At 39.9% G+C, this 27,342-nt stretch overlaps 1 protein-coding gene across 3 annotated transcripts in view; it reads right to left on the bottom strand.

The window, feature by feature from the left end:
* The window catches only part of LRRC28 (leucine rich repeat containing 28), a 155,492-nt gene that overhangs the window by 20,188 nt on the left and 107,962 nt on the right, over window positions 1-27,342 (bottom strand). For all 3 annotated transcript variants that reach the window (XM_080807662.1, XM_080807664.1, XM_080807663.1), the window contains 3 exons: window positions 22,648-22,750; window positions 3,646-3,821; window positions 1,896-2,055 (listed from right to left, as the gene is read on the bottom strand). In XM_080807662.1, the coding sequence (XP_080663788.1) occupies window positions 1,896-2,055; window positions 3,646-3,821; window positions 22,648-22,750 (439 nt within the window). The remainder of the gene's footprint in view (window positions 1-1,895; window positions 2,056-3,645; window positions 3,822-22,647; window positions 22,751-27,342) is intronic.

Raw genomic sequence — 27,342 nt, 5'->3', positions numbered from 1 at the left:
TTATATTTACGTTCTGAAACAATACAAGATTATTTGCACTGAATTTCTAGTTTGTAGCAGAGAAATAAGTAACAGTACATAAAATATTCAAATACTGAATACATTCCCCAAATCTTACATAAAGATAACACAAAAAAATGACTTCATTTGAAGGATCTACTTTATTTTCACAAATTAATTACCATGAAAAAAAAGAGAGTTTATCTTTTTGAATAGGTATTCAGAATTTTATCAGCTACTGACAGAGTATCCTGACCTTATGGAAGTATCTTCATTTTCATATTTTCAGTAAGAAAATGTCTTCTATAGAGAATTATACAATAATGCATAAGGGTTTTACTAAGTTTAATGAATTAGGTAAGATTATCCTATGACGGTAGCTTACTGATATGAAGAGCATTTGCTAAAAACACATACACACAAGAAATTTTTAAAAGTCTCGGAGCCAAAGAAGACTAGATTAAAGTAGTTAACGTTTACGTAGTATTATTACATGCCTGGGCTCCTTCCATGAATGATCTCATTTAACCTCACAGTGTCCATAGATATTATTATTACGGTCACTTCATTAATGAGAGGCTGAAGCCCAGAGATGTTAAGTGCCTGGCCCAAGGGCTCCCAGCGGAGGAGGGCGAGTCAGGGCCTGTGCACCTGACCGCCAGGCACCGCGCCGATTTCGTCTGTTCATTTTATCCATGGCTTAATACACTCAGACACTGACTCAGTGCTTTTAACTATTCTAAATGACATTTCACTACATTTGGTGATGTGATCACCTCGGACTGGAAGGAGCAAATTTAGAAAGGTTTGGAAGAAGGCTTCTTGTGGGCAGGCACAACGAAGCAGGAAATATTAAAAAATACAGAGAGGGGAGACAGGAACCAAAACGTCTAACAAAATGGGATTATTCAGGGTAGGAAGAAGAGAAATGCAGTTTTGCAAGGGAGTGGGGTAGACAGATAGTAGAGGGGAGCTACCGTTTGTTGAACACCCATTATATGTCAAGGTTTTACCTTCACCATCTGCTAATCCTCAAGATGGCCCCACCCAGCCGGCTGTTCTAGCCCTGTTCTGAGGCTCAGAGAGGTTCGGCACCCCGCCCAGGCTCCCTCCTCGTCCTATAAAAATGCTTACAAAGGAAATGCTTCTTGGCACTGAATAGGGGTAACGAGTTATCTGAAAAAGTTACTAACCCAAAATACCATTTGATAGATAAGTGAGATGTTACAGTGGTTTTTTTTAAACTTTAAAAAATGTAAACTTAGAAAATCCTAAATTTAGACTATCTATATGCTGAGGTTGCGCTAATGGGGGATTTTTCATTTGATGTCCTAATTTTAATTGTCTGGTTTTCTTTTTTTAAACTACCAGTACAGGGGTTTTTACTTGGTGAACATTCTTAGCAAATTCAAGGCACTGTTCCAAGAAACAGAGAGTGGCAAGAGAATGGCATTTGGAAGTGTTAGAAATTCAAAACAGAAACACACACACACACACACACACACAGAGGCACGATGTTCACCATGCACTTTCTGTTAGCCACGCCAATTAAATAGAAGGGCTGGGCTGGTCCCATTATACAACAAAGATTTTGTTCTTACATTCCTTATTGCCTGAAGCCTATTGTGAATAGTGGAAAAGCAGGAAAGCACTCCTTACAAAGAATGAGCTATTCTAAATCATATATACAATAAAGCTGTTCTGTATATGATCAAAAATGTAATAAAGGGAAGTCCAGTTTTCTCGTGATGCTGAAAATGTGCTTTTGTGTCGTTCAGCTGTATCTCAGGAAGCACTGTATGCACCTTGACAGCTGCTGACTTAACAATACTTTCATGCAGGGCCTCCACCCCTCGCCCAGGTGTAAGCCCTGGTGCCCACTTAGGCATGATTACCCCTGGTGCAGCCCTGCCATCGGCGTCTCTCTCAAGGGAAAGAGCTTGGGGTAGACAATCGTAAACATGGGCTCACTACACCGGTGACAGTGCCCCAGGGGGCAGTGCAGCAGCTCCAGGAGACTTCTGGGTAATGAGATTGGAGACAGAAAGTTCAAATCTGGAACACAAGAGAAAAAATCAGGCATGAATTTTTTAAAAAAAAATCAGATTTCCTTAAACTAGGCTTAAAATATGTTTCTTTGTTACGAAGTCAATTCAGTTAGTTAAAAAGTATTGCATGGTGAAAATATTATGTGATAGGCACTGAATTACTTTTTTGATACTAAGAGAAAAACCCAAATCTACTCTTTTAAGAGCAAAGAGAAGCTATCCTGAGGTAGAAGCAAGAAAAGAATAAGACCCAATATTCTTTAAGAACAAAGATTTTTAAAAGGCATTAATTTACCCAGAGAGGGTTTGTACAACTTCCTATGGGAGACGGAGAATAAAAAAGGACCGCACCGAAGACTAACACTGACTTGCATTAAATTCTTCCTAAATCGATTGGGCATTGAGCATTACTCAAGCTAAATTATATTTACTGAAAAGAATGAAAATGGGAAACAAATCAAAGTAAAAGAAAAATAAGGAAACCAAGCTTTTCCTTATTTCACTCCTGTGAACTACCTAAATTGATAGAGAGGCTGCCTCCTCGTCCATCTGGCCTGAGCTATACAAAAGAAACGTTTAAAGCAAAACATCTCAGTGGCCCAGGCAATCTTGAGCACAAGTGTTCACTGGATTGCCACAGATGGTCAACATCCAGAAGACAGAGAGGGAAATTGTCACAATGAGGTGAAACCTAAAAATTACTGACTCATCTTTGGGAAGGAAATACAAATGATCTCATCATCCTTTACATCTGTCTGGACTTTATCAATAACCATTTATAAAAATGGAATTTACCCATAGATGAATAATTACAGTTTTCTTTTTAGTATTAAAAAATAACTTTGTGTTGGACATTCCTAGAAGGTTAATAGGAGATGTTTTTGAATGGATTTTTTTTTTAAAAGCAAAGACCAAACATTTAGCAGTTTTTAAAACATTTGGAATGTATCTTATTAAAATTGCCTACTGCTCTCTTAAAGCATCTCGGAGATCCACAGCACAACGCCCATGAAATCTACATACTGCCAAATCCTCTCCAAACCAAGAGTTAACATGCTGTGGAAATACTGCCCAAGACCCCTGGTATTTCCTCCCTCTAGGTATGTAATTTCTCAGATGTGAGGAGCCTGCATGGCGAAAACTTGTCCCAATTCTGCTTCAAGGATAAGCCTTTGGCATTTTTTTTTCCTGCTCAAGAAAGTGCCTCTGCCAGCCTTCTCACTTCCACCAGATATGTGCCCAAACACCAATTTCCTTCCTTTAAACCACAAGGTTTAACTTTTAACCTCGGTCCTTTATGACTGAAGATCACACTGTGGCAAATGCTCCTCTGTGTCCGTAGGGGATGCCGAAGGGATCAGTGTTGATGAAATATTAAAACCATCTTTTTAAATGAAAAAAGAAAAAAAAAAGTCCCACTGCATAACAATGTGAATGTGCTTAATGTCACGGAACAGAGAATTTAAAACTGGTTAAAACGGTAAATTTTATGTGTATTTTAGCACAATAAAAAACATGGACACCCCCAACAGGGAGCACGGAGCACAACTTCTAAGGTCACCCAGTAAGAGGCGGAAAGAGAGAAAGTCCCGTGTACCTTTAAGGAAACTGTGGTAGGTGTGATGGAGACTCCTCATGGCCAACTCCTGCAGAGGCAGGACGTGATCGTTCTCTGTCCCTATGGCCTTCACCTCGGCAGGGAGGAACACGGTGAGCTGCCCCGATGAGAAAGAAAGCAGCTTCACCTCGGAAACTTGAATGGGAGCACCACAGCTGCAGACAGACACATTCGCAGTAGTATTAGCAAAAGAGGGAAAGGATATATGTGCCAATAAAAATGTGTTAATCAAAATATACATTTAAAATCTTAAGACACTGCTGAATTGCCAGAATTCTTTTCAGAGTGAACAGATGCTAGCCAGGGTTCCTTAATAAAGCCTGGCACAGAAATGTAAACTCATCAGTTGGAACTCAGCTATCACATTGCTGAGGGCCAGTTCCTTCCAGTAAGGACAAACTCTGAAGGAACTTTCCTTCATAAGATCTACACAGTTTGCTCTGGAAGCGCCCTCTATCCTCATTTTATTATCCTTTCCAAATTCATGCTTATTGAAATTTTCAAAATGAAAAGGAGAAAAGAGTACTCGGTTAAGTTACAGCACTTTGGTTTAACTGAATTTTTGTGGCAGGGGAAGAAACCCCACGAAGCAAAGTGATTTTTAATGGTATAAGATAACTTTATTGGATTCTGCCATCAACTTGTGGGGAGAAGATTCATAGCAAAGCCTATTGAGTACACTAAGTTATGTCCTAGCCCCTACAGCTACTCAGAACCGGAAAGAAGGCAGAGGCAGCTTCATTCCTACAGCTGCACAGTTGCCAAAACTAAGAGGTCTGACCCCATCCTACCTTCTGTCTCAGACCACCAGGTTACCTATGAGTCTCAAGACTTTCCTTCTCTAATGACAAATGGGTGCCAACAAAACTTGTATCTGGTGTATCTGGAGAGATACACCATGAGGTAATCTCTCTGCCCTCTACTAGAAACAGGCAATGAGGGAGAGGACACAGGCTTGGGCTGCAGAAGCCCATGGGTCATTTGTGTGGCTTCATTTACTCATTCCTTCCACCAGAAAATGTCTCCAGAGATCAGCTCTACAGCAGCCAGTTAAAGACACTTAAAGTAAAACAACAAAAAAATACAATAAAACCAAAATAAAATGACTCCTTCCCTTGAAAATGTAATAATTACAATATAATTGTTCTAATGTTGGGTCAGAGAAGAGACAGTGACTGACCATCCAGGGGATTAGGGAAGATTTTTACAGAGACAATATCTGACTCAACTGACTTCACTCAACCAATTTCTCCATCTGGCTCAAAAGAAAGAACCTCAGAAGGCTACTCTGGGATACCGACCTGAGTCAAACCCACATCCAAAAGGGAACCACGATTTCAAATTCGAAAATTCTAGTATGGATCTGCCTTTTTCAACAGCATGACATAGTCTGCATCTGGCTCCTTTCGTCAACATCACATTTCTGGGATTCATCCGTGTTGCTGCACGCACTACAGTTTATTAATTTTCATCGCTGTGCCGTAACTGATAAACATATGGACTGTTTCCAGGGTTGTGACATTACGAACATATTTTTGTGTATATTATTTGATACATATGAGCATACAATCCTGTTGGGCGCATATGTAAGATCAGAACGGCGCTTAGAGACAGATGATGAAAAGGTAAAATCTATAATGAAACAGAGCGAGAGGGGAGTGAGAGCTGTATTAATCTGAATCGGTCTTTCGGAGGAGATGACATCTGAGCAGAGACCCGACTGAAGGGAACAGCTCAATCAGGGAAGGGGAACTTCGTTAACGGGATGGCAGGCACTTTAAATTGAGGACAAGGAACTAAGAGCTCAGGGAGTCCAAAGCAGCTAGAGGTTGCAGGAGAGAGAACCTCAGAGGAGAGAGATGCACAAAGAGAGAACTCTGGAGATCTGCAGAGGGTCCCCCTTGAGGACTCAGATGAGTACCGATCAGCACAGGCATGTGAGGAAACTGGGACTGGAGAAAGAACCAGCTGAAAAGATGAAAGAAAGGTTTATCTTTTTCATGCAGAATTGAATAGATTGCCTGCTCTTATCAGTCAGACTTGAACCTCACAGTTCATGATGCATTAGATAGAGTACATGGAAGGGTGTTATCTCAGTAGTGAGGAATAATTAGCACTAGATTGAACACGATTCTATTTCCATTTAACAAATCCTAAAAGCCCTATCTGAAAAGATAAAACAGTTTCCAATGAAATTAATCGTGTCCCAGAACATATATCAAGAATAGTTGTATGAATACAAAAATATCCAGCACGTAATGTGGTAAAATTCACACTGTCCAGCAACGAATAAAAAATTATCAGACTTTCCAATAAGCAGGAAAATATGACCTGTAATGAGAAAAAATCATGCAAGTAAAATCAACCAAGAACTGAGAGATGTTAGAACTGGCAGTAAATGTCATTATAATAATAATTATAATTATTGTCTAGTACAAAGACATATGACATACAGAGCTGTCACCTAAAGCAACTGGAAATAAAAGAGCAAATTAAGACTTAATAGAAGAAAAGCAATAAAGAACACCAAGAAAATCAATGACCCTACTAGGTCTTTATCCAAAGGATACAAACATAGTGATTTGAAGGGGCATATGTGCCCCAATATTTATAGCAGCAATGTTCATAATAGTCAGCATATGGAAAGAGCCCAGATGTCCATCAACAGATGAATGGATGAAGAAGATGTGGTATATATACACAACGGAATATCACTTACCATCAGAAAGAATGAAATCTTACCATTTGTAACAATGTGGTTTGGAGCCAGACGGTATTATGCTAAGTGAAATAAGTTAGAGGAAGTCAAATACCACAAAATTTCACTCATATGTGGAGTTTAAGAAACAAAACAGATGAACATAGGAAAAGGGAAGGAAAAATAAAATAAGATAAAAACAGAGAGGGAGGCAAACCATAAGAGACTCTTAACTATAGGAAACAAACTGAGGGTTGCTGGAGGGGAGGTGGGTAGGGGGATGAGGTAACTGGGTGATGGGCATTAAGGAGGGCAAGCACTGGATGTTTTATGCAACTGATGAATCACTAAATTCTACCCCTGAAACTAAGAATACAATATATGCAGAATTGAATTTAAATAAAGAATTTCAAAAAATTAATGACATAGAAAATTAATGACATAGAAAAATCAATTAAAAGGTGGAACTTTGAAAGGATCAATAAAATTGATAAATTTCTAACCAGAATAACCAGAGAGAAGACACAAATTATCAATATCAGGAATGAGAATGGAGACATTGCCTGCTTTTATAGATAATAAAAGGGCAATAAGCAATTTTATGCTAATATAAAGTCCTTGAAAGACAAAAATTACCAAAGCTCACTCAAGAAAGAGGTAAGATTAACAGCTCTATATTTATTAAAGAAGTTGAATTTGTACTTAAAAGGTTGGAAAACTTTTCAACTCAATCTATGAAACTAGCATTCTCCTGATTAAAAAACAAACAAACAAACAAACAAACAGACAAAAACATTATAAGAGGAAAAAAGCCTGAAAAACTCAGCATCACTCTTGAACATAGCTGGAAAAAAATCCAAACAAGAGTTTAGCAAATTGAATTCAACAATGTATGACCAAATGAGGTTTATTTTACCAATTAAGACTGCATTAACATTAGAAAATCAATGTAATTCACTATACTAAAATTAAAAAAAAGAAAAGCCATATAATCATTTCAACAGATATAGAAAAGTTGTCTAACAAAATTCAACACCCATTCAAAAAAAAAAAAACTTTAGCAAATTAGGAATAGAAGGGAAATTATTCATCTGATAAAAGCTATCTATGACAAAACAACAGTTAATATTATACTTGGTGAAAGACCGTTTTCCCAGCAAGTTCAGCAAGACAAACACGTCTGCTCTCACTACTTCTATTTAACATTGTACAGATAGCCATTGTATAGCCGGGGTAATAAAGCATGAAAAAGAAATAAAAGGCAAGCAGATTTGTAAGGGAGAAGTAAAACTGCCTTTATTCCCCCAAAGACATTACTGTGTACCCAGAAAGAGCAACAGAATCTACAAAACAAAACAAAACAAAACAAAACAAAAAAAAACCCAAAAAACAAAAACAAAAAGCAAAACAAAACAAGAACAACCAAAAACTACTGGAATTATTAAGGGAGCTCAGCAAGTCTGGAGCACACAGGTAAATATACAAAATTATTTGTACTTCTATATGGTAGCCATGCTTGTTGGAAATTGAAAAAAAATTTAAATGACATATACAATAGCATGAAAAATATGAAATAATTAGGGATAAATCTGACAAAAGATGCCCGGGACCTGTTCAGTGAAAACTACAAAATACTTCTGAGAAATGAAGATATGTATTGTAATCAAGGATTGAGAGGCTCAAAACTGCTAAGATATTAATTCTCCTCAAATTCATCTATAGATTCAACACAATCAAAACCACAGCAGTTTAAAAAAAAAACAACAACAACAAATTGAAACTCTAATTCTAAAATTTATGTGGAAATGCTGAATAATTAGAATTATTCAGCATTCAATTATTTTTTAAAGTTTAAAAAAAATTTGGAGGACTAACACTACTGAATTTTAAGATTTACAGTAAAACTATGGTCATTAAAACAATGTGGTATTGGTGTCAAAATGGACCAATAGATCAATGGAGCAAAGAGAGTTTCTGGAAATAGATCCACACATTATAAGGACAACTAATTTTCAACAGAAGTACAGAGGCAGTACAATGGAGAACGGACAGTATTTTTAATAGATGGAGCTGGAACAGCGGTATACTCATACGCAAAAAAAAAAAAAAAAAGGGAACTTCAGCCATACCTCTACCATATACAAAGATTAACTCAAAATGAATCATAGATCAAAATGGAAACTGAAACCTTAAAAATTCTAGAAGACAACCCACGAGAAAACCTTTGTGATTTGGGTTACACCAAAAGCAAGATCCATAAAGGCACAAATTGATAAACTGGGCTTTATCAAAATAAAAAATGTCTACTCTCCAAAAGGCCCCATTAAGACAATGAAAAGACAAGCCATGGACTGAGAGAAAATATGTACAAAGTATATAAAAGATAAGACTTGTATTCAGAATCTATAAAAAAACTTCCAAAACTCTGTAAGAACAAAAATACTCAAGAAAACAATGGGGGAAAGACTTACATAGACACTATGTCAAAGCAGATATATGGACGGCAAATAAGACAAGCAAAGATGTGCATTCTTATTCACTAGAGAAATGCAACTTAAAAACATAATGAAATACTACTGCGGAACAATCAGAATGGATAAAATTTAAGACTGACTATTCCCAAAGCGGCAAAAATAGGGAAGAACTGAAAATCTCTTATATTGAGTTGGGAATGTAAAGTGGTAGTTATTTTTGAAAATCTGTAGTTCCTTCAAAAATTAAGGATATCTATGATCTCTACTCTACTCCTAGATATTTATCCCAGCAAATTTAAGACCAGGGCCATTAAAGGACAGTCTACATATGTCCATAGCAGCTTTATTTGTAATAAAGTAAAAAACTAGAATCAAAACAAATGACCGTAAGAATTGAATAGAAGTAATCTGTGGTATATCTGTAGAATGGAATTCTACATGGTGATAAAAAGGAATGAACTACTGATACACACTACATCATCAATAAATCTCCAAATCTTTATGCTGAGTGAAAGAAGCCAGACAAAAACAGAGAATACATTGTTTGACTGCATTCATATAAAACTCTAGAAAATACAAATTAATGTACAGTAACAGAACATAGATCAGTGGTTGTCTGGAGACAGGATGGGGGAGAAGGAATAATTACCAAGGGGCATGAGAAAACTTTGTGAGTGATGAATATTTTTATTATCTTAATTTTACTGATGGTTTCAGAGGTGTGTGTGTGTGCGCACGTGCTCACGTTCTATATACAAATATAGCACACACGTGCGCACGCACACACACACATTAGGAAAAGCAAAGCAAAATAAATGCAAAGTATGAATAGGATATTGAAAAAGCTAAGAGCTGAAACTGATGAAAAGGAAACAGAGAATAGAAAGCAAAAATAAACCCTAAATCTGGTTTTTCCAAATAAAAAAATGTGCCTGGCATGTACTGATTAAAGGAATAAGAAAGAAATTAAAATATACAATATTAGAATAAAAGAGCGGCTGGGGCAATTGGGTAGTGTAGTCGGTTAAACACCCAACTCTTGGTTGCAGCTCAGGTCATGATCTCAGGGTCATGAGATAGAGCCCTGCATTGCGCTTAATCTACTTAAGATTCTCTCCCCCTCTGCCCATTCTCCTCTCTCTCTCTCTCTCTCTCACTCAAATAAATAATCTTAAAAAAAAAAAATAAAAAGGAACTAGTAAGAGATGAAAGAGATGAACAGATTTATAAAGAAGTTTCACTTCTTGTGATGGCAAGCCAGGTAACAGTAACCAACAGAAGACATTATCAAAAGCTGGATCAAATATCTGCTTTTCTGCCTCAGAAAGCATTCAGGAAAAATTATAGAGAGCCAAGATCAAGATAAGACAGAACCTGAGGAACAAGCCGGCATTTGGGGCTACTTCTTTCCTAAGGGTGTTTGTCAATTACTGAAAAGACTGCTTGGAAGCAGAGCAGCATTTAACAGTCTAAAGGGAGCTACAGAGGCAAAAATTGACGTCCAGAGCCCATTAAGGCAGATGCAAGACTGATAAATCATCCACACAAAGGGCTCCTGGAGTAAGCAGGAACTGAAGGTAGAGGGCATCTCAAGGGCTGAAGCCTAACTTCAAATCATCTCAATTTCTGAAATGGATTTGAAACTGTCAACAACTGAAAAGAGCCTGTGAATGGACAGAAGGTCATTGCATCGGTCAGGAAGAAGGAAAATTTTAAGAGTTGTTAAGGGGAAGGAAGCCTCTAGAATATAGGGTGCATGAGTAAGAAAGTTAGTTGGAAAGCGTCCCCCCTAAGACCTATTTGGGGGCATGGCCACCACAGGAATGTACAGTGCCATGGGGAAGGAACATGCTGCCGGGTGCAGGCTGCAGCTGGTCCACAGAAGCAGCCCATCAGGTAGCAGAGAAACTTGATGGAGACGCTGGCCTGCTGCTGGGGGTTGGAAAACATGCTGGAGGCTAGAGCTGGTTCACAGAATCAGCTCCCTGGGTGGTGACAGATCACCAGGTAGTCAGCAAGAGTGGTCTGCCAAGGAACAGAGAAATTTGCTGGAGAGTGTGGGTTTCAGCTGCACTGCTACCGGGTCTCCCTTTGCTAGCCACTGCACAGAAAACAGCAGCACAGAGGCAGAAAGAGAAACCCCTTCCTCCTGTTCTGACCCTGAAGTGTCCCTCCTCGGCCCTCTATTGAAAAACCTTAAATTAATCCAGATGATGAAGGAAAAAGTTCTACAGGAGCCAGTTTCAGGGAAAAAGGTAAATTCGGAGTTGAGAAGCAATAGATTGGTAAGAAGACACATACTTGAGTCCTCTCCGGGGGGAGGGGAGATAATATAATTTGGGGTCTAAGATAATATGACAGTTCTTTATATACCACACCTGGCAGGCAATCAAAACTAACCAGGTACAAGGGTAGAGAAATAAAACAGCCTAAAAGAAAATCAAGAGAAACAACAGGTATTAAAAAAGAGTTTTTAAAAAGATGCAAACTTTACAACAACCATTCTTAATATGTCTAATAAGCTCTAAGATTGAGAATTTTGATGGGAGCTGTAACACATATGGTGTTAAGACTACAAAGAAATCTGAGAGAACAGTACTCCAGATAGAGGAGAAACAGGTGCAAAGAGGCAGGAATCTGGTGAGCTCAAGAAGAAGGGAGGAGGGAAATATGGCCGAAGTGGAGGTAGGAAGGTAGAGAGTGGTAGGAGAAGAATTCAAAAGTCCGACCTAGAAGACAAGTCATGTACAGGCTCACAGGTCACAAGGGTGATGGCTGAGTAGCGATAACTGCATCTGGGTTATGACCTGGCTAGGACTGTCAGACACTTTGTAGAGAACAGACTCAAGGTGGTTAAGACAGAAGAAGACTACTGTTAGAATCCAGGTGAGAGAGGAAATGGCAATTTAGTTCAAGGAAACAGTAAATAGAAATGGTGAGAAGTGGCAAGAGCCCCGGTATATTTCTGAATGTACAGCTAACAGGCTCCATGATGAGTTGGCTGTGGGACGCAAGAGAAAGGGAAATCAAAGAAGACCCCCAAGCTTTTGGGCAGAGTAACTGGGAGAATGGAGCCTCCATCAACTGACATGTGGCAGATTGTAGAAGATTGAGTTGGGGGTAAGGGAATTAGGAGTTTGACTATGGATATGTTAGCACTTAACTGTACACATCCATGTGGCACTGCCAATTGGATGCTCTTGGATGTAGGAGTCTGGAGGTCAGGCAAGCGGTCCAGGCTGAAACTGCTTTTGGGAGTCATGCATGTGTAATATTTAAAGTATAATCATGATCGTATGAAATAACCAACCAAGAAATGTTTCTTGTCGGGGATGCTTTCAGCATTTCAGGGGCACACATATTCGTAATTGTTTAGAACTTCTGTGTGCACTGCAAGATATTAAGCATCCCACCAAATGTCAGTAGAGACCCAGTCTTAAAGCCATCCCCCTCCCCAACTTATACACATTTCCAAGTACCATGAAGTGGAGAATTGCTATTTTTGGTTACAGATGGAGAAGAGTTTTGAGTCCTGAGCCCAGTATGTCATGAACAGGGGAATGAGGATGAGCCAGTAGAGAAAGCTGAGAAGGGATGGATAGTGGCAGAGGAGGGAACCAGAGAGATGGTGTTCTGAGAGCCAGGCGAAGAAGGTGTTTCAAGAAGGAGAAACTGATCAAGTGTTGGACAGGTCAAGAAAGATGAGAACTAAGAAGTGAATTTGGCAACATGGAAGTGACTAGTGACACTGAAAATGCTGGCTTTGGTGTAGAATTGGGTTATCCTAGTTTAACTGGTGTGGGTGGATGGGAGCATGGAAGGAAGTGGTGATAGTAAGTACAGACATCTCTTTCAAACAGTTTTTCTCTAAAGAGGAGCAGAAAATGGGGAAGAAGCTGAAGATTAAGAACAAAATGTTACATGAAACAAAGCAAGTCACAGGGGCGTGTGCACAGCATGACCCATTTACAAAAAGACAACACTTGACTATATATATATATATGTGGAGGTACTTACATATATTGAAATCATAACTAAGTATAAGTGAATCATAAATACAAAATTCAGAATAGTGGCTAACCTTGGGGGAAGAGCGTACAATTGGAGAGGGGCATACAGAAGCTGCAAAATTATTGATAATGTTCTTTTGGAAAACTAGTGAAATTTACACTGATGTGTAGGGTCAAAATATGGGAGCCTTCTAACCTTCTAATTTTAAGAAATGACCCTCTTCCCTCTCTGTTGATTCAAAAGGAGGAGAAAGTAAGCAGGGAGGTGCCTATGGATGTGTGTGGCCTTATGTTTCCTTGTGGATTCTGAATCACACGCCTTACTCTAGGCAATGGTGTCTTTATTAAAAGGCACCATGGCCACTCCTACCTACAGGCAAATTGGGCCTGAAAATTTCTATATCAGGGCATTCTAAATACAAATCTTACTCATCCCCAAATCTAATTCTTTTATAAAGTCTTCCCTGATACCCTCTCTTACCAATGATCTACCACAACGTTTGAAGTTTCTATCACACATTTTCTAACTATATTATACGTGTTCTTCTGCTGTGAATTCATCTAATGTGTTCAATTTTCTCCTCTATCTAGCAGTTTCCATATTGATAGCTAAGCAGTTCCAAACACAGATTGGTTGTTTTGAGTCATCACAAATAGATAAAGAAGTCTGAAAGAGAAAAGATAAAAAGGAAATGGGAAAAAGAATACTGAGTCATCCACACGGTGTCAAAAAGGAAATAATTTGGGGTTCTCACAGGGGTTCATGAGAAGTCTCAGGACCAGGAGATGTGCTAGTGACCTCCTAAGCATTACAAATATCTATATTTGGTTGATCGCTACATTTCAGGAAATGATTATATACGAAAAATGGCAGTAATCCGTCAAACAGGATTTTGGAAAATGTGTTATTTACAGATTAAATTAAATGTATCTTGAGTCATGTGTGTGTTGGGTGGGTACCATGAAGTGTCACAATAGATACCAGTTGAGTGTGTTAAAATGACAGACAAGCCACAGACCAGGAGAAATTATGTGCAAATCACATATCTGATGAAACATATATTCAGAATATATAAAGAACTCTCAATAGTCAGTAATTTAAAACAATCCAATCTGTAAAAAAGGAGTGAAAGACTGGAACACACTTCACCAAAGATAGATGGATAGCAAATCAGCACATGAAAAGAGGTTCAACATCAGTAGTCATTAGAGAAATGCAAATTAAAAGCATGAGATACCATTACTCACTTATTGGGAGGTCTGAAAGATTAAAACAAAAACAAAAACAAACCAAACTGACAAGAACTTTCTTAAGCTGCTGATGGAAATGCAAAGTAGCCCAGCCACATCAGAAAGCAGTCCAGCAGTCTTTTACAAAGCTAAAATACACTTACCATATGACCCCCAGCACCTGCATTCTTGGGAATTCCATCCAAGCGAAATGAAAATTTATGTTCACACAAAACAGACCACTGTTTCCAAGGGCTGGATTGGAAGGGGAGAGGTTCATTTCAAAGGGACATGAGGGACATTTTTGAGGTGAATGAAAGGTCCTGTATCTTGATTATAGTTGTGGCTTTATGACTGTGTGCATTTGCCAAAATTCACAGAAATGTTCGCTAAAAAGTGTGAATGTTACTGTAGATTATACCTTATTAAAACAAACAAAACCCAACAGTATCGTGCTGCAGAGGCGTGGTCCTGGAGCCCTCTACTCTGTTAGTCATTAGCCTTTTGTTTTGGATTATGAGATCTTAGGCGGGAGGCAGACTTGGAAGTTGGGGAACTCAGGGGACTTCGCCCAACAGTTCTTCACCAACGTGGGCAGAAATACTTCAGTACTGTCAATAATTCAACAGCTGGCATGGGTGCACTAGTGCAAACCAGCTACACACTGGCCTGTCAAATAATGCCAAAGTTTACATAAAAATTTTTGCCTTTGGGGACGCCTGGGTGGCTCAGTTGGTTAAGCGGCTGCCTTCGGCTCAGGTCATGATCCCAGCATCCTGGGATCGAGTCCCGCATCGGGCTCCTTGCTCAGCGGGGAGCCTGCTTCTCCCTCTGCCTCTGCCTGTCTCTCTGTCTGCCTGTGCTCACTCTCTGTGACAAATAAATAAATAAAATCTTAAAAAAAAAAAAAAATTTTTGCCTTTGATCTTTACTTTGCCTTTATCCCTCTTCCTTTCAAATCCTCTGTTCAGCCCGTGTGATCACATAACCACAAGAGTCTGCAGCAGCACATCTGTGGCTTGGTATGAATATTTCCGTGGGTGGGAAGGATATTACCCTTATGAACCACTCTGTGAAGATGAGGAAATGAATCTCAAATTTACTTTATAATGATTGTTTCTTTCCTAATACAAAGAAAATTAAGAAGAGGGAATCATATCCGAAATGCTACTTACTATGCAGTGTGGTTGCGAAGTCTGGAAATGCAGGCAAACACACAATAAATGATTCTTCTGATGATCTACCACAACACATGGGGCAATGATTAAATTTTTGCATTAAGATGGCTAGGCCATGGTAGCCAGATATTTGGTCCAATACCCAGACTAGATGTTTTTGTGGAGGTACTTTTTGGAAAAGATGAACACTGAAATTGGTAGACTATAAAGCTGATCATTCTCTATAATGTGGTGGGCCTCACCTAATCAGCTGAAGGCCTTGAGAGAAACAGACTGAGTGAGGTCCCCTTCCAAACTGCCTTCAGACTCAAGCTGTCACATCAGCTTTCCTCTGGGTCTCCAGCCAGCCCCGTAGGTTTGAGACTTGCCAGCCCCCACAATCCTATGGGCCAATTCTTCAAAATAGATCAACCTTCCATCCCCGCACACATTCAATTGGTTCCATTGCTGTGGAGAACCCTGACTCGTGTACATGGTAGAATAATATTATTTGTTTTCAAACTTTATAGCCACACTGTAGTATGAGAGCCCTGAGCAAAACCATAAAACACTGAAAATGCAGAATAAAACCCAGGCAAGTCATTTGTGAATATTTACTTCATACTATTATTGCCTTAACAGCTGCTGCTGCCTAATACAATTGTGCATGAACTGTACATGGACACTGCCCAAGGAATTTAACAATATAGAGTAACAAATAAAGGTTGAGGGAGCTGAAAGCCAGATTTTCCCTAATGCTTTCCTCATCTCCCATCATTAAAAAGACAGGTGTCTGGCTGAAACCACTGAAAAGGCTCACGTTAAACAAGTAAGTGGATTCTCTTTTTATATAAGGTCTAATTTCCCTTTGACAATTCCTTTAGCAGAAGTTCCTACTCTTCACCACTGGATATAAAGGGCTAATTAAATTCATTTTAGGATACGTCTATTAAATGCCTTCTCTGCTTCACAGTGGAGAAGAGCCACAGCTATGAGGAATGCAGGCTGGGAGGGAGGAATTCACACGAGTAGGGGACCTTTTTGTTGGGCATGGCCAACCTCCCTCGACCTCATCAGACATGAAATATCCACCCCGTTATGTGAAATGATGCAGGAGTGAGAAAGGTATTTTCCGCCTCTGCTCTCAGGGAGCTAGCAGAGGGGCTCAAACATGCAGAGGTGATTCTAGACCAAAGAGGAGAGAGGCAGTGTGCATAGCACAGAGGTTCAGAGCATGGACAATGAAGCAGATGATGACGCCACCACAGCCCAGCTTGGTGAGCTGGGAGAGTTTACTTAATCTCTCCGAGCTTCAGTTTCATTTCTGAAATGGGGATAACACCACAAGGGTTGCTGGGAAGATGATCCCTCAACACATTGCCTAGCACAGAGTAATGGTTAAATCAGGTTTATAGCTGTTGTTTTCTACTGTTACAGTAAATTATTCTTCTGCTAATCTGCTACAATACAGTGTATGATGGTTAAATTGTATCATCTTGCCTAGATCACAGTACTAGGCTGGTCAAACACCAGCCTAGATGTTGCCATGAAGGAATCTACTGTTACAAATTAACATTAGCATGATGATATTCCAGGGAAACAGAATAGGGATTTGGCTCTGTGAATGCCCAGGGCACAGGGGGTTAAACAGTTCCCACTGGTCAGAGTGCGGAACTGACTCTGGAACTGACATGGAAGGGAATGACAAGTGGCGGAACAGGTGGGACAGGTATCTGCCTTGGAAGCGAGGGTCACTCATCTCCGAAAGAAGTCGTTACGAAATGGATTGCTAGCAAGGAGGGATGGAAGCCCCATATATGCCCTGTTCACAGTGAAATGAAAATCATTATTAGCTGGCAATTATTAAGCCTTGCTATCTCTGACTTCCAACACGGTAGTTTTTATGACTTTAGATTAAATGTTGGGGCGGTTCCCCAAAAAACTATAGCTGAACCCTTAAGTGAGTTAGGAAAATGAGTTGAAATCTGTTACAAATGTTAGTACTTTGAGTTTAGTTATGCAGAATAATTTATAGCAATTATCACACAATTCTCTTTCAGCTCAATGTTTTCAGAGCTGCCATTCAACATTGAACCCTAAAAGCGAAGTGAACAGTGATATCATTTGCCACTAAGATTGTGCTCTAGAACATGTGTATGATTTAGCACATGAACTCATGTGCATTTTCACAGTTCCCATTTTACCTAACAGCATGGAAAAAGAATTAAGTTCTTGTACTGAAAACACCCAAATAACTATCTTTTAATTCTTCAGAAAGCACACAAAGTCATCTGTACGTTTATTACTGTGGGAACTGCCACTAGACTTACCCTCCCTTTGAACAAAAAAGGGTTGTGTGTGTGTGTGTGTGTGTGTGTGTGTGTGTGGTTCTTTTTTTCCCCCAGTTTAAATTACAGGAAAAGAAATGGGAGAAGTGGACAAGAAGAAGGGAAGATGCTATGCCACCCAGAGAGGATGGCCTTGGTCTGGGTGAAGAGTCTGCCACTTTGACAGGGCCTCATTTAAGGCTTACTTCTGTTCTGGCTGAGAACGCATTTATTTTGCTTTCATTCTTAAAAAGTATTTTCGCTGGCTGTTAGGCTGACTGTTTTTTGTTTGTTTATTTGTTTGTTTAGCACGTTAAAAATGTTGTTCCACTGTTTTCTGGCCTTCATAGTCTCTGATGAGAAGGTAACAGTCTTTTGTACATAATTTGTCATTTTTCTCTGGTTGCTTTCATGATTTTCTTTTTATCTTTGGTTTTCAGCAGCTTTGCCTAGGCATCGTTTTCTTTTTAATTTACACTGCTTAGGGTTTGCTGAGCTCCTTGAAAATGTAAAAAGTCTTTCATCATATTTGAGAAATTTTCAGACATTTCTTCAAACATTTTTGCTGCATTTCTCTTAGGAAAGAGAAAAATTAGGAAAAGTCTGTTCCTTCTGGGACACCAATTATACCGCTATTAGGTTTTTTCCTATTGTCTGGCAGATCCCTAATGCTGGGTTCATTTTTTTTTTCAATCTTTTTTCTCTGTGTTCTTCACACTGAATCATTTCTATTGATCTAAGCTCACTGACTTTCCCTCTGTTAGACCCATTCAGCTGTTAAGCCCATCAAGAAAAGTTTTTATTTCAGATACTGTATTTCAACTCTAGAATTCCCATTTGTTTCTTTCCTATAATTTTTTTTAAATTTCCTGATCTTTTCATTCATTGCAAACTTATTTTTCTTTACTTCATTGTGAATAGTTGTTTTAAAATTCTCATCTGTCATTTCCAAGAGTTTGGGTCCTCAGGTTGGTCTCTGCTGATTGTCTTTTTCCTTGAGAATGGGTCACATTTTTCTTATTATTCCTATGTCATGTAATTTTGGGTTGTATTTTGGACACTATGAAAGTTATGTTGTAAAGATGGTGGATTCTGTTACATTCCTCTAAAACTTAAAAGGAGTGTTAATATTTTTGTTTTAATAAACAATTACTTTGTTGGAATCAAACTGCACACTCTCTTGGTTGACAGCTCAAGTCATACTTCGGTATTTTTATCTGTAGCCACACTGCCCCACAGGTATGATTCAGGATCAGATATCTAATATTGCTTGTTATTAGATGAGGGGGGGCAGCCCCCACATAAAAACAGACTGTGATATATAGGCTATTTATTTATTTTATTTTTAAAATTTTATTTATTTATTTGGGAGGCAGGGGAGGAGAGCAGAGGGAGGAGAGAATCTCGAACAGATTCTGTGCTGAGTGCCGAGCCCAAGATCATGACCTCAGCCAAACCAAGAGTCTAATGCTCAACCAACTGAGCCGCCCAGGTGCCCCAAGGCTATTTTCTCAGAGTGCTGGTTTAACTCAGAACTCAGAATACATTTCTCATATAAACAACTCTGTTACCTTAAGTGGTTATATTAACAAACCATTTAATCAAGTCATTTAACCAATTTGTACCAAATCCAGCTGTAATTGCTTATTTACATAAGAAAAAGCAAAGCAATGGTTCTGTTTTCCTTTCTGCATGGAATCTGAAAACTGAAAAAACAACTGGCATAGGGTCACTTTAAGCATCAAGTTCTCCTAGGTAAGTAAATGTGCCCATTACCATTTTCTAAAACTCTAACAGGAAAGACTTCTTTTTCTGGGTAAAATACAGAAGAACTAAAGACCTTTACTCCTATAGTAACAGTAAGAAAGACCCAGACAAAATAAAAACTGTGCTTTCCCATGAAGCTGGCAAAGAGCTTTGGATGCAAGGAAGCTGTGATAGCCCATCTCCAAGTGGCGCCCATTATCCTCCCCTCCTAGTTCTCCCCTTCTTAAATGGTCTCCTCCTGCAATGGACAGGGTTGTCCTGTGTAATCAACAGGGTGTAAGAGGAATGACAGGGTATAACGTCAAGGCTAGGTCATTAGATAGTCCCATGCTCTAAATTTCTATCATTCTACCTCTCTTAGGCTATTTATTTTTTGTATTAACAGTTACTTTTATATATTAGGATAAATATCTAAGTTATCTTTTTCTTTTCCACAATTCTTAGCACAGTGCTGACTTGCTACTTAATGTTCAATAATTACATGACAAATAAGTGAATATATAATAAGGAGGTGCTAACTTTATTTCCATGAATATCCAAGATAATTGTGTGAGACTTCTAAGATTTCTTGAAACTGTACAACATTTGTTATTTGCTATATTTACAGTTCTATATCCAATTCTGCATTTTCCTTCTGAGATGCAAATTGTACGTATAGCAGACGTTTCATATTGTGCCACAGCCCCTAAAGCTCTGTTTACTGTTGTTCTAATTCTCTTCAACTCCCCATCAGAAGATGTAGTTGTTTCAGAGATGGTAAAAGACAGCAGAAGCTAGTGTGTTCTTATATTCCAGGCCTACATCTAAGACGGAACGTGTGAGAGCCGTGGAGAAGCAAGTACATTGATCCTTAGGTTCTCAGTTTAAATATCATCTCCTTAAAGAGAATTAGCACCAAGTTTGATCAATTACTTATTGTTTATTTGGAGTCCTGGCTAGATTACATGGCCCACAAGGCCAGGTACTTAGAATTGCTCATCACCATATGGCCCATTATCTAACATAGTGACCAGAGTAGTTGCTCAATAAACATTCACTGAATGAACTCGGTGAATGAAGATCCTTGCTCAGAATCAAGAAGCAAACTTTCTAGGCCTCATGTACCCTTTTGCTCTTTATATTAGGTTTATCTCAGAACCTTGTTCTACCCCTGGCCCTTCCTTCTCCCAAAGCAGCCCCACTTTGAGTTGGAATAGGGAAGTCCCTCTGCATATATTCAGTAAGAGAGATAAAGGAGATCAAAGAAGGAGGACCATTAATTAGGTTGGCAGGCTTTGGTAGCTACCATCTATTAGAATTCAGAGTACGGGGCGCCTGGGTGACTCAGTGGGTTAAGCCTCTGCCTTCGGCTCAGGTCATGATCTCAGGGTCCTGGGATCGAGTCCCATATTAGGCTCTCTCCTTGGCAGGGAGCCTGCTTCCTCCTCTCTCTCTCTCTCTGCCTGCCTCTCTGCCTACTTTTGATCTCTCTCTGTTGAATAAATAAATAAAATCTTAAAAAAAAAAGAATTCAGAGTACATTTTCCCATATAATATCATATAATTTCAGGGGTGCAAAATGGATTAAATGACCTTTTAATGCACTGGCCAGGAATATAACCACCAGAATTGCTTCTAGAGAGAAGTACATCCTGAGTTAAACCAACAGACTAAAAATGCCTTTTGGATCACAGTTCATTTGTAAGTGGGGCTGCCTCTATTCCCAAAACTACTAATATCACAAAACCAATTGTTTGATACTATCCTTTGAATAATTATTTTTCTTATTACTACTTCCAAAGGAAGATGCTATAATAAATTATAATAGTAAATGCAGACTACTAGCTAATAATTTTCATATTTCATCCTACTACTTATTTTCTCAAAGAAAATTAATTATAAAATTCACTACTTCTGCTACCAGATACCAATCCAAGGATGAAAAAATGTCTCTCAGCATGTATAGAACTTTCTGGCAGTCAATCACATCTAAATCTATACAACAAAGTAGAAGGCTCTTTATCATAAGTAAAAGCTATTCCTTAATTGTGCTGGAGACTTGAGTGCAGTCTCTGAAGGCTTAGATGTGGGAAGAACTGCCTTCAGCCTTGGAGCTCGCTTGCATCATTCCGTGTATCTTGGTGATGGAGGGTATTTTATTTTCCACTTGGAAGAACTGGGCTGTATTACAGATCCTTTAAGAACTCATTAGGATTAATGACTGAGTAGTATCACAGCTGTCACATAATCAGCTGTCGAAAAATCACTGAGCTAAAAACCCCACCGCACGTTCTATCATCTCTCTCTGCTTCACAGAAGGTTCCGAAATACGTCTCTGAAGTTGCATTTCGTCAGCCTATACGAGCACTTCGAAGCGTCATTGAAGGCTCTTCCAAGATAACAACGGTATAATTTTTCCTAAGGGAAGGCCACTACTCCAAGGAAGGCTTCTCTGGAGCAATGGCTGCTCAGGGCCCGTGCCCTGGAGCCAGGCCAACAGGGGAGTGGCTGTGCTCATGCACAAACTTAGTGTCAGCTCTCTTCCTGCCAGAGCTACATATAGTAGGAGCCAGCTGATGCCGGGTGTTGGAATCACAAGGACAGAGCCAAATATGCTGGCTAAGTAGCCTTGAAGGTATCCCAAGTATCCTTTGGCTGTTTATGTGAGGAAAGGCAGGTTAAAAGTAGGTTCTGGTAGTTGAGCTGCCCTGTATTAATCTCACACCACTCTGGGAAACACTTTAAGATGATTCTGTCCCAACGTTATAGAAGGAGAAGCTGAAACCTTCTTTCTAGAAGCCTGTCTGGGAAGGAAAAATTATTGCTGCTCTGAAAATAAAGGCCTATCATTTCCTTTGAACTGAAACATCTGTTTTGGTTGCTAGAATCATGATTCGTATGAAGAGACTATTTCAAATGTTGCACTCCAAGTATTTCGAAACGGTCAAGTTCTAGATACTAGGGCTCTTCCTACAGTAGAACTGTCACTGTAGTGGAGTGCAGAGGAAGAAAAGCTTTTAAAAGTTTACGCTGATTTCCCCAGTTTCAGTGACTGAGACTATGGAGCTTATAATGGTACACATGGACTCATTTTTGGTTGGAAAACAATCAACAACTTGCTCACTAACTGTCCTTGACGTATAATACTATAAATTGCTTGCCCAATATTCTTAGCTTCTAAAGGTATTTGGTTTGACATAGTAAGGCCAAAGACAGAATTGAACAGGGTGATCCAAAATGGTTCACCTATTTCTAAGTTACATCAGGACCAAGCAATGAAATTGAAATGAACGTGGCAAAGAGTTTAGCGAGAGTATAAAAAAATGAAATCAGCCTTACCCACTGCACCCGATGACTTTATTGTACAGATAGGATGGCAAGCCTTTCAGGTGAATGTTGTTATCCACGTACACATACTGTAGTTCTCGAGATCGACCTAGATCTGGATTAGAAAGAAAAGTACTATAATTCCTAGAAATATGTACCAGGATAATGTGAAATGTAAAATGTAATCTATGATATTAGGGAAAGTCAAAATTTCTGTTCTGGAGGACAAATTGTTATAGATTTAACTGAACTCTGAGTGTGAAACTATGTCACCTGGAATGTTAGATTCTGCATCAGAAAACGTGACCGTAGAAAAATGACTTAGCCCACCTGGGCCTTGATTTCTTGAACTGCGAAATGAGATAATTAGGAAGAGATTATGATGAGATTTCCTTCCCACCTAAAAATTCTGTGACCTTTTACAAACAATTGTAATTTAAGGATAATGGCGGTTGTAGGTCTGCATTCAGTTTCATTTTCCTCCAATGGAAAAAAAGGCAATATGAACAAAGTCGGCACGTCAGATCAGCCCTCCTTAGTTCTACCCCTGTACCACCTACTGTGTCTCACCTTCCCTGGGCAGAGAGGGGGAAGCAGAGGTGAGGGAGGGCTGGGGAGCAGACCCTGGCTGGGCTGAAGTCTCATAGCAAGGCCAGTGTCAGAATGGAAAAACTGCCCTAGGCTATAGGGGGAGGAAGAAGCAAAGGGATCCCTAAACGCCAGCCCCCGAGTGAGGGGTGAAGATGCGGCGGACAACACTTGCAGGCCAGCGAGTAAGCACTGGAATGGGTATTGTTACAAAGAAAACCACTGGTCCAGAATGGAGTCGCGTATGCTAGGCCACGTCACCAAACCGGGCCTTGATACCTAACCTAATTGCAGTTTCAACCTCCCCCAGGAATGTAACCTTTAATCAGTCAACATGGAATTTCCTTGTGAGTGCTAGGAAATTTACTGCCTACACCCCATCCATTCCCCTCAGCGGGGCAACCTTGTCTAAAACAATGCATTCTCTCCCGATAGTTTTCTTTTAACTGCTCCCTCTCTGTCTTTAGAAACTTTTCCTTTCCTGCAGCTTGACGGAGCTCGTTTCGACTTGCCAGGTGGGAGGCTGTCCCATTATCACCTCATAAAGCCAATGAGATCTTCAAATGTACTCAGCTGACTATTTTGCTATTTAACGGTACGTACCAGGAATGGGAAGAGGTAAGAGAGAGGGTCCAGAAAGAAGGGTCTGCAACAGAACAGGTGTGCCAGAAAGAGACAGATGCCAGATGTTTTCCAGGAGCAGCTGGGCAATGAGGGAGCAATGGCTGGAAGGAGGGGCTTGGTGAAGAGACAAGCACAGAGTACGGAAGGTGATCTCTGGCCAACATAGGCGGCAGAGACACTTCCAAGTGTTGAAGTCATCCCTTCCTGCCTTCCGTGTGCCCAAGAATGTTGGGTGGAGGAGGGGGGTCTTTGTCTTCACTGCCATAGAACAGAGTCCTCAGCAGCCTTCCTAAACCCTCTCCTCCCTGAAGCAAGAACACTATCTTTGAAAAATTTTCTGGAGTTTCGCTTGTGCCAATAGGCAATAGGCTGACGGCCATCTCTCCCACGCCCCCTCCCCCCACTCCTTACCCCCAGACCTGCAGTTTGGGAAAGACAGAGGCCCAGATAGCTGAATTAGGAGGTTCTTAAATGTATTTACATTTCAAAAGGAAACCCATGTACCCATTAAGACTTTAAGGATAGAAATATGAATACAGTATAATATAGATGGAGACAGGCAGGAAAAATGACACAAATCACTGCTCTAGGGAGGCCTATAGAAAGTCTTATGGGTTCACAGATGGGTTCTGGACAATCAGTTCCAGAAAGGGGGAGGGGGTGACAGAAGACTGAGGTGAGGAAGGGTTCCTTGTGGAAGCGGGTGGGGAAGGGGCCATATAGCCTCCTCCTTCCCACTGCTTGTCCTATCACAGTGATCCTGATAATCCATCCAGGCCTAGCACTGGAGCAAGACGCAGAAAGAGGAACCAAAGCTGGGAGTGCTGGGGGGCATCAAAAGGGGAAGTGGCAACTCTCAGGGAGAAAATATAATTTTCGGGCTCCTGGCTCGAAATGCCCCTCCCCAGTGTGGTGGCTTAACAGTATCTAACAAACAGAATAGGCAGAAATGGTGTGTGATTTCAGACAGCAAGCCACAGAAGGCACTGTGGCTTCCTCTTTACTCTCTGCCTTGGATCACTCATTCTGGAAGAAGACAACTTCCTGGTCATGAGGGCCCTCCCGCAGATCTCTGAAGAGGAAATGGGGCCATCTTGGAAGCAGCGCCCCCACCACCTCACCCCAAGGTCAAGCCTTCAGACTACTACAGCGCCAAGGCTATGTAAATATCCTGTTCCTCCTCAAAATCTTGCATATTAATTTCAGCATCCACCAATGGATCTCGTTTGCAACAATTATTGTACAGTATTTATCTAACAATGATTTTCCATTACCATCTTTCTGTCTGCATTTATTAATTGCCATTCTGTAAGGAAAAGCCTACCCTTCCTTCCATTTATTTGACTTTTATTATCGGTACGGATCCATGGGTATTTATTTTATCACAAGGTCTAAAAACCCAATACCATTAGGACTTATTTTATCAGTCAAAATGTTCCAGTTGGCAATTAGGAGCAGCTTAAGGTTGGCTCTTATGTTCTTCTAACAAGTTTTCATCCTTTTTTGAGCACTTCCTTACTTTCTGCCACAAGATGTTCCACGCTCAGCTTGTGTTCAACTACTTTCTCCAAGGAGCCTTGATTCCTTTTCTTGGGGCGTAAGTGTTTACAAACCATGATCGGAGTGCCATGTGTGCTCATTAGTATGGGAATGCCATTCCTTCTAGGAGCTCGTAGCAGACAGACCTATAAAACATATGGAAGTGTACGAATCCACGTGTACACGTGGACGTCTACATCAGTACTGCTGGAGGTGTACCCTTGGCATCAATCACTCGAAGTGGACTTGCTAGGTCAAAAGATGGGCGGATTCTTGGTGCTTCCCTCCTCAAGGATTCTACCAGTCTGCTTCCACTCCAGCAATGTATGAAGGCACTGCCTTTCTCACAGTCTCAGCTTTTAAAACATGTTATCCTATTTAAAAGTTTTTGTCATTCTGATAGGTGAGAAATGATATCTTGGCATTGTCTTAATTTGCATTTCTCTAATTATGAGTGTGAACATTTTCAAATATGTCTGAGGGCCATCTTTACATATTTTTTTGGTGAATTGTCTGTTCCTAGCTTATGCGTCTGTTCTCTCACTTATTAGCCACGTGAGCAAAGCTTCAGTTTGCAAGGCGTTAAATGGCACAGTAGTGCCTAGCCTCTCAACCTCACCAGGTTGTTATGACAACTGAATGTGAACGTAATCTGTGAAAGTTAAATCACTACACAATATTTTTTGAAGCATCAGAATATACAGTACATGTAAATAACGTATAGTCTTACGTTAGAAACGTGTATAACATATCTACTGGCATAACGGGCTAGAAATTTATAGAACATAGATGGAAAAAATAGAGATAGAAATACCAGAATCCACTTGCACTGGAAAAGTCCTCAATATTACCCAAAGAATTCGTTTTCTAGATTTCTTTACTACTTCTCTGATGTGCCCACAAATCCTATCATCACAAATAGACATCTGTAGACTTGAAAGGCATATAGAAAACTGGAATTTTTCAAAAAATGAAACTACATTGATAAAATGCAAAAAGCTCTGGTTTCAGATTTGCCTTTTGGAGCCCCTACGGGACTTGAGGAAAGATTCTTGAGCTTATGCGGCAGTGAAGAGTGGAGGATACGAATTAATGGAGTAAGGACAGTCTTGGAGTCCGACGACCTGGGTCTGAATCCTCGTTCTTCTATTTACTAAATGGGTGTCCTCAGTTTCCCTAACCATATGAAGGAGAAAATAATGCTCTTTTTTTCTTCTTAAAGATATATTTACTTATTTTAGAGAGAAAGCACAAGTGGCAGGAAGGGAGAGGAGGAGGGGGGTGGGGAGAGAGAGAGAATCCCTAGCAGACTCTCTGTTGAGCATGGAGCCGGATGCAGGGCTTGATCCCATGACCCTGAGATGGCGACCTGAGCCAAACCCAAGAGTTGGACACTCAAATGACTGAGCCACCCAGGCGCCCCAATAATGCTGTCTCTTAAGTTTGGTGAGAATTACTAACAAAGTTCCTAAATTATCAAGCAGAATCCTTGGCATACACCTTCTCCAATATATGGCAATTATTATTATTCTCATTATTAGTAGGTGACATATTTGGAAGTGTGGCCCTACAGCAGAAGGCCAATTAAGAGAGAATTCTCCTTGGCATGTAGCAAACGGCACTAACACTTTTCTACAGTTTAATTGCGCAGAAAAGAGTCGGAGGCAACAGCCTCTAGAGACAGCGATGCATCCCCTCGAGTCAAGGGCACAAAAATGGGACATGACAGAGGAAGCACCTCTCCCCTCTAATACACACAAAAGAGCTTGTGCAAATGAAATGAGGCTACACGCAAGGATCATAATACAAAATTAAATAAAAGCTGACACTGGCTACTTCCTATATGGTTTTGTCCTTTCCTATCCTAGTTTTATAGGGGAAAAAAATGAAGAGTCGATGATTTTAAGATACTATTTGGTTTAGATCTTATCTTAGATTTTTCGATAGTCCACAGAA

Source organism: Martes martes (assembly GCF_963455335.1).
Source record: "Martes martes genome assembly, chromosome: 7".
NCBI lineage: Eukaryota > Metazoa > Chordata > Mammalia > Carnivora > Mustelidae > Martes > Martes martes.
Note: the sequence above shows the minus strand (reverse complement) of the source record. Positions and strands in the feature narration are given on the sequence as shown.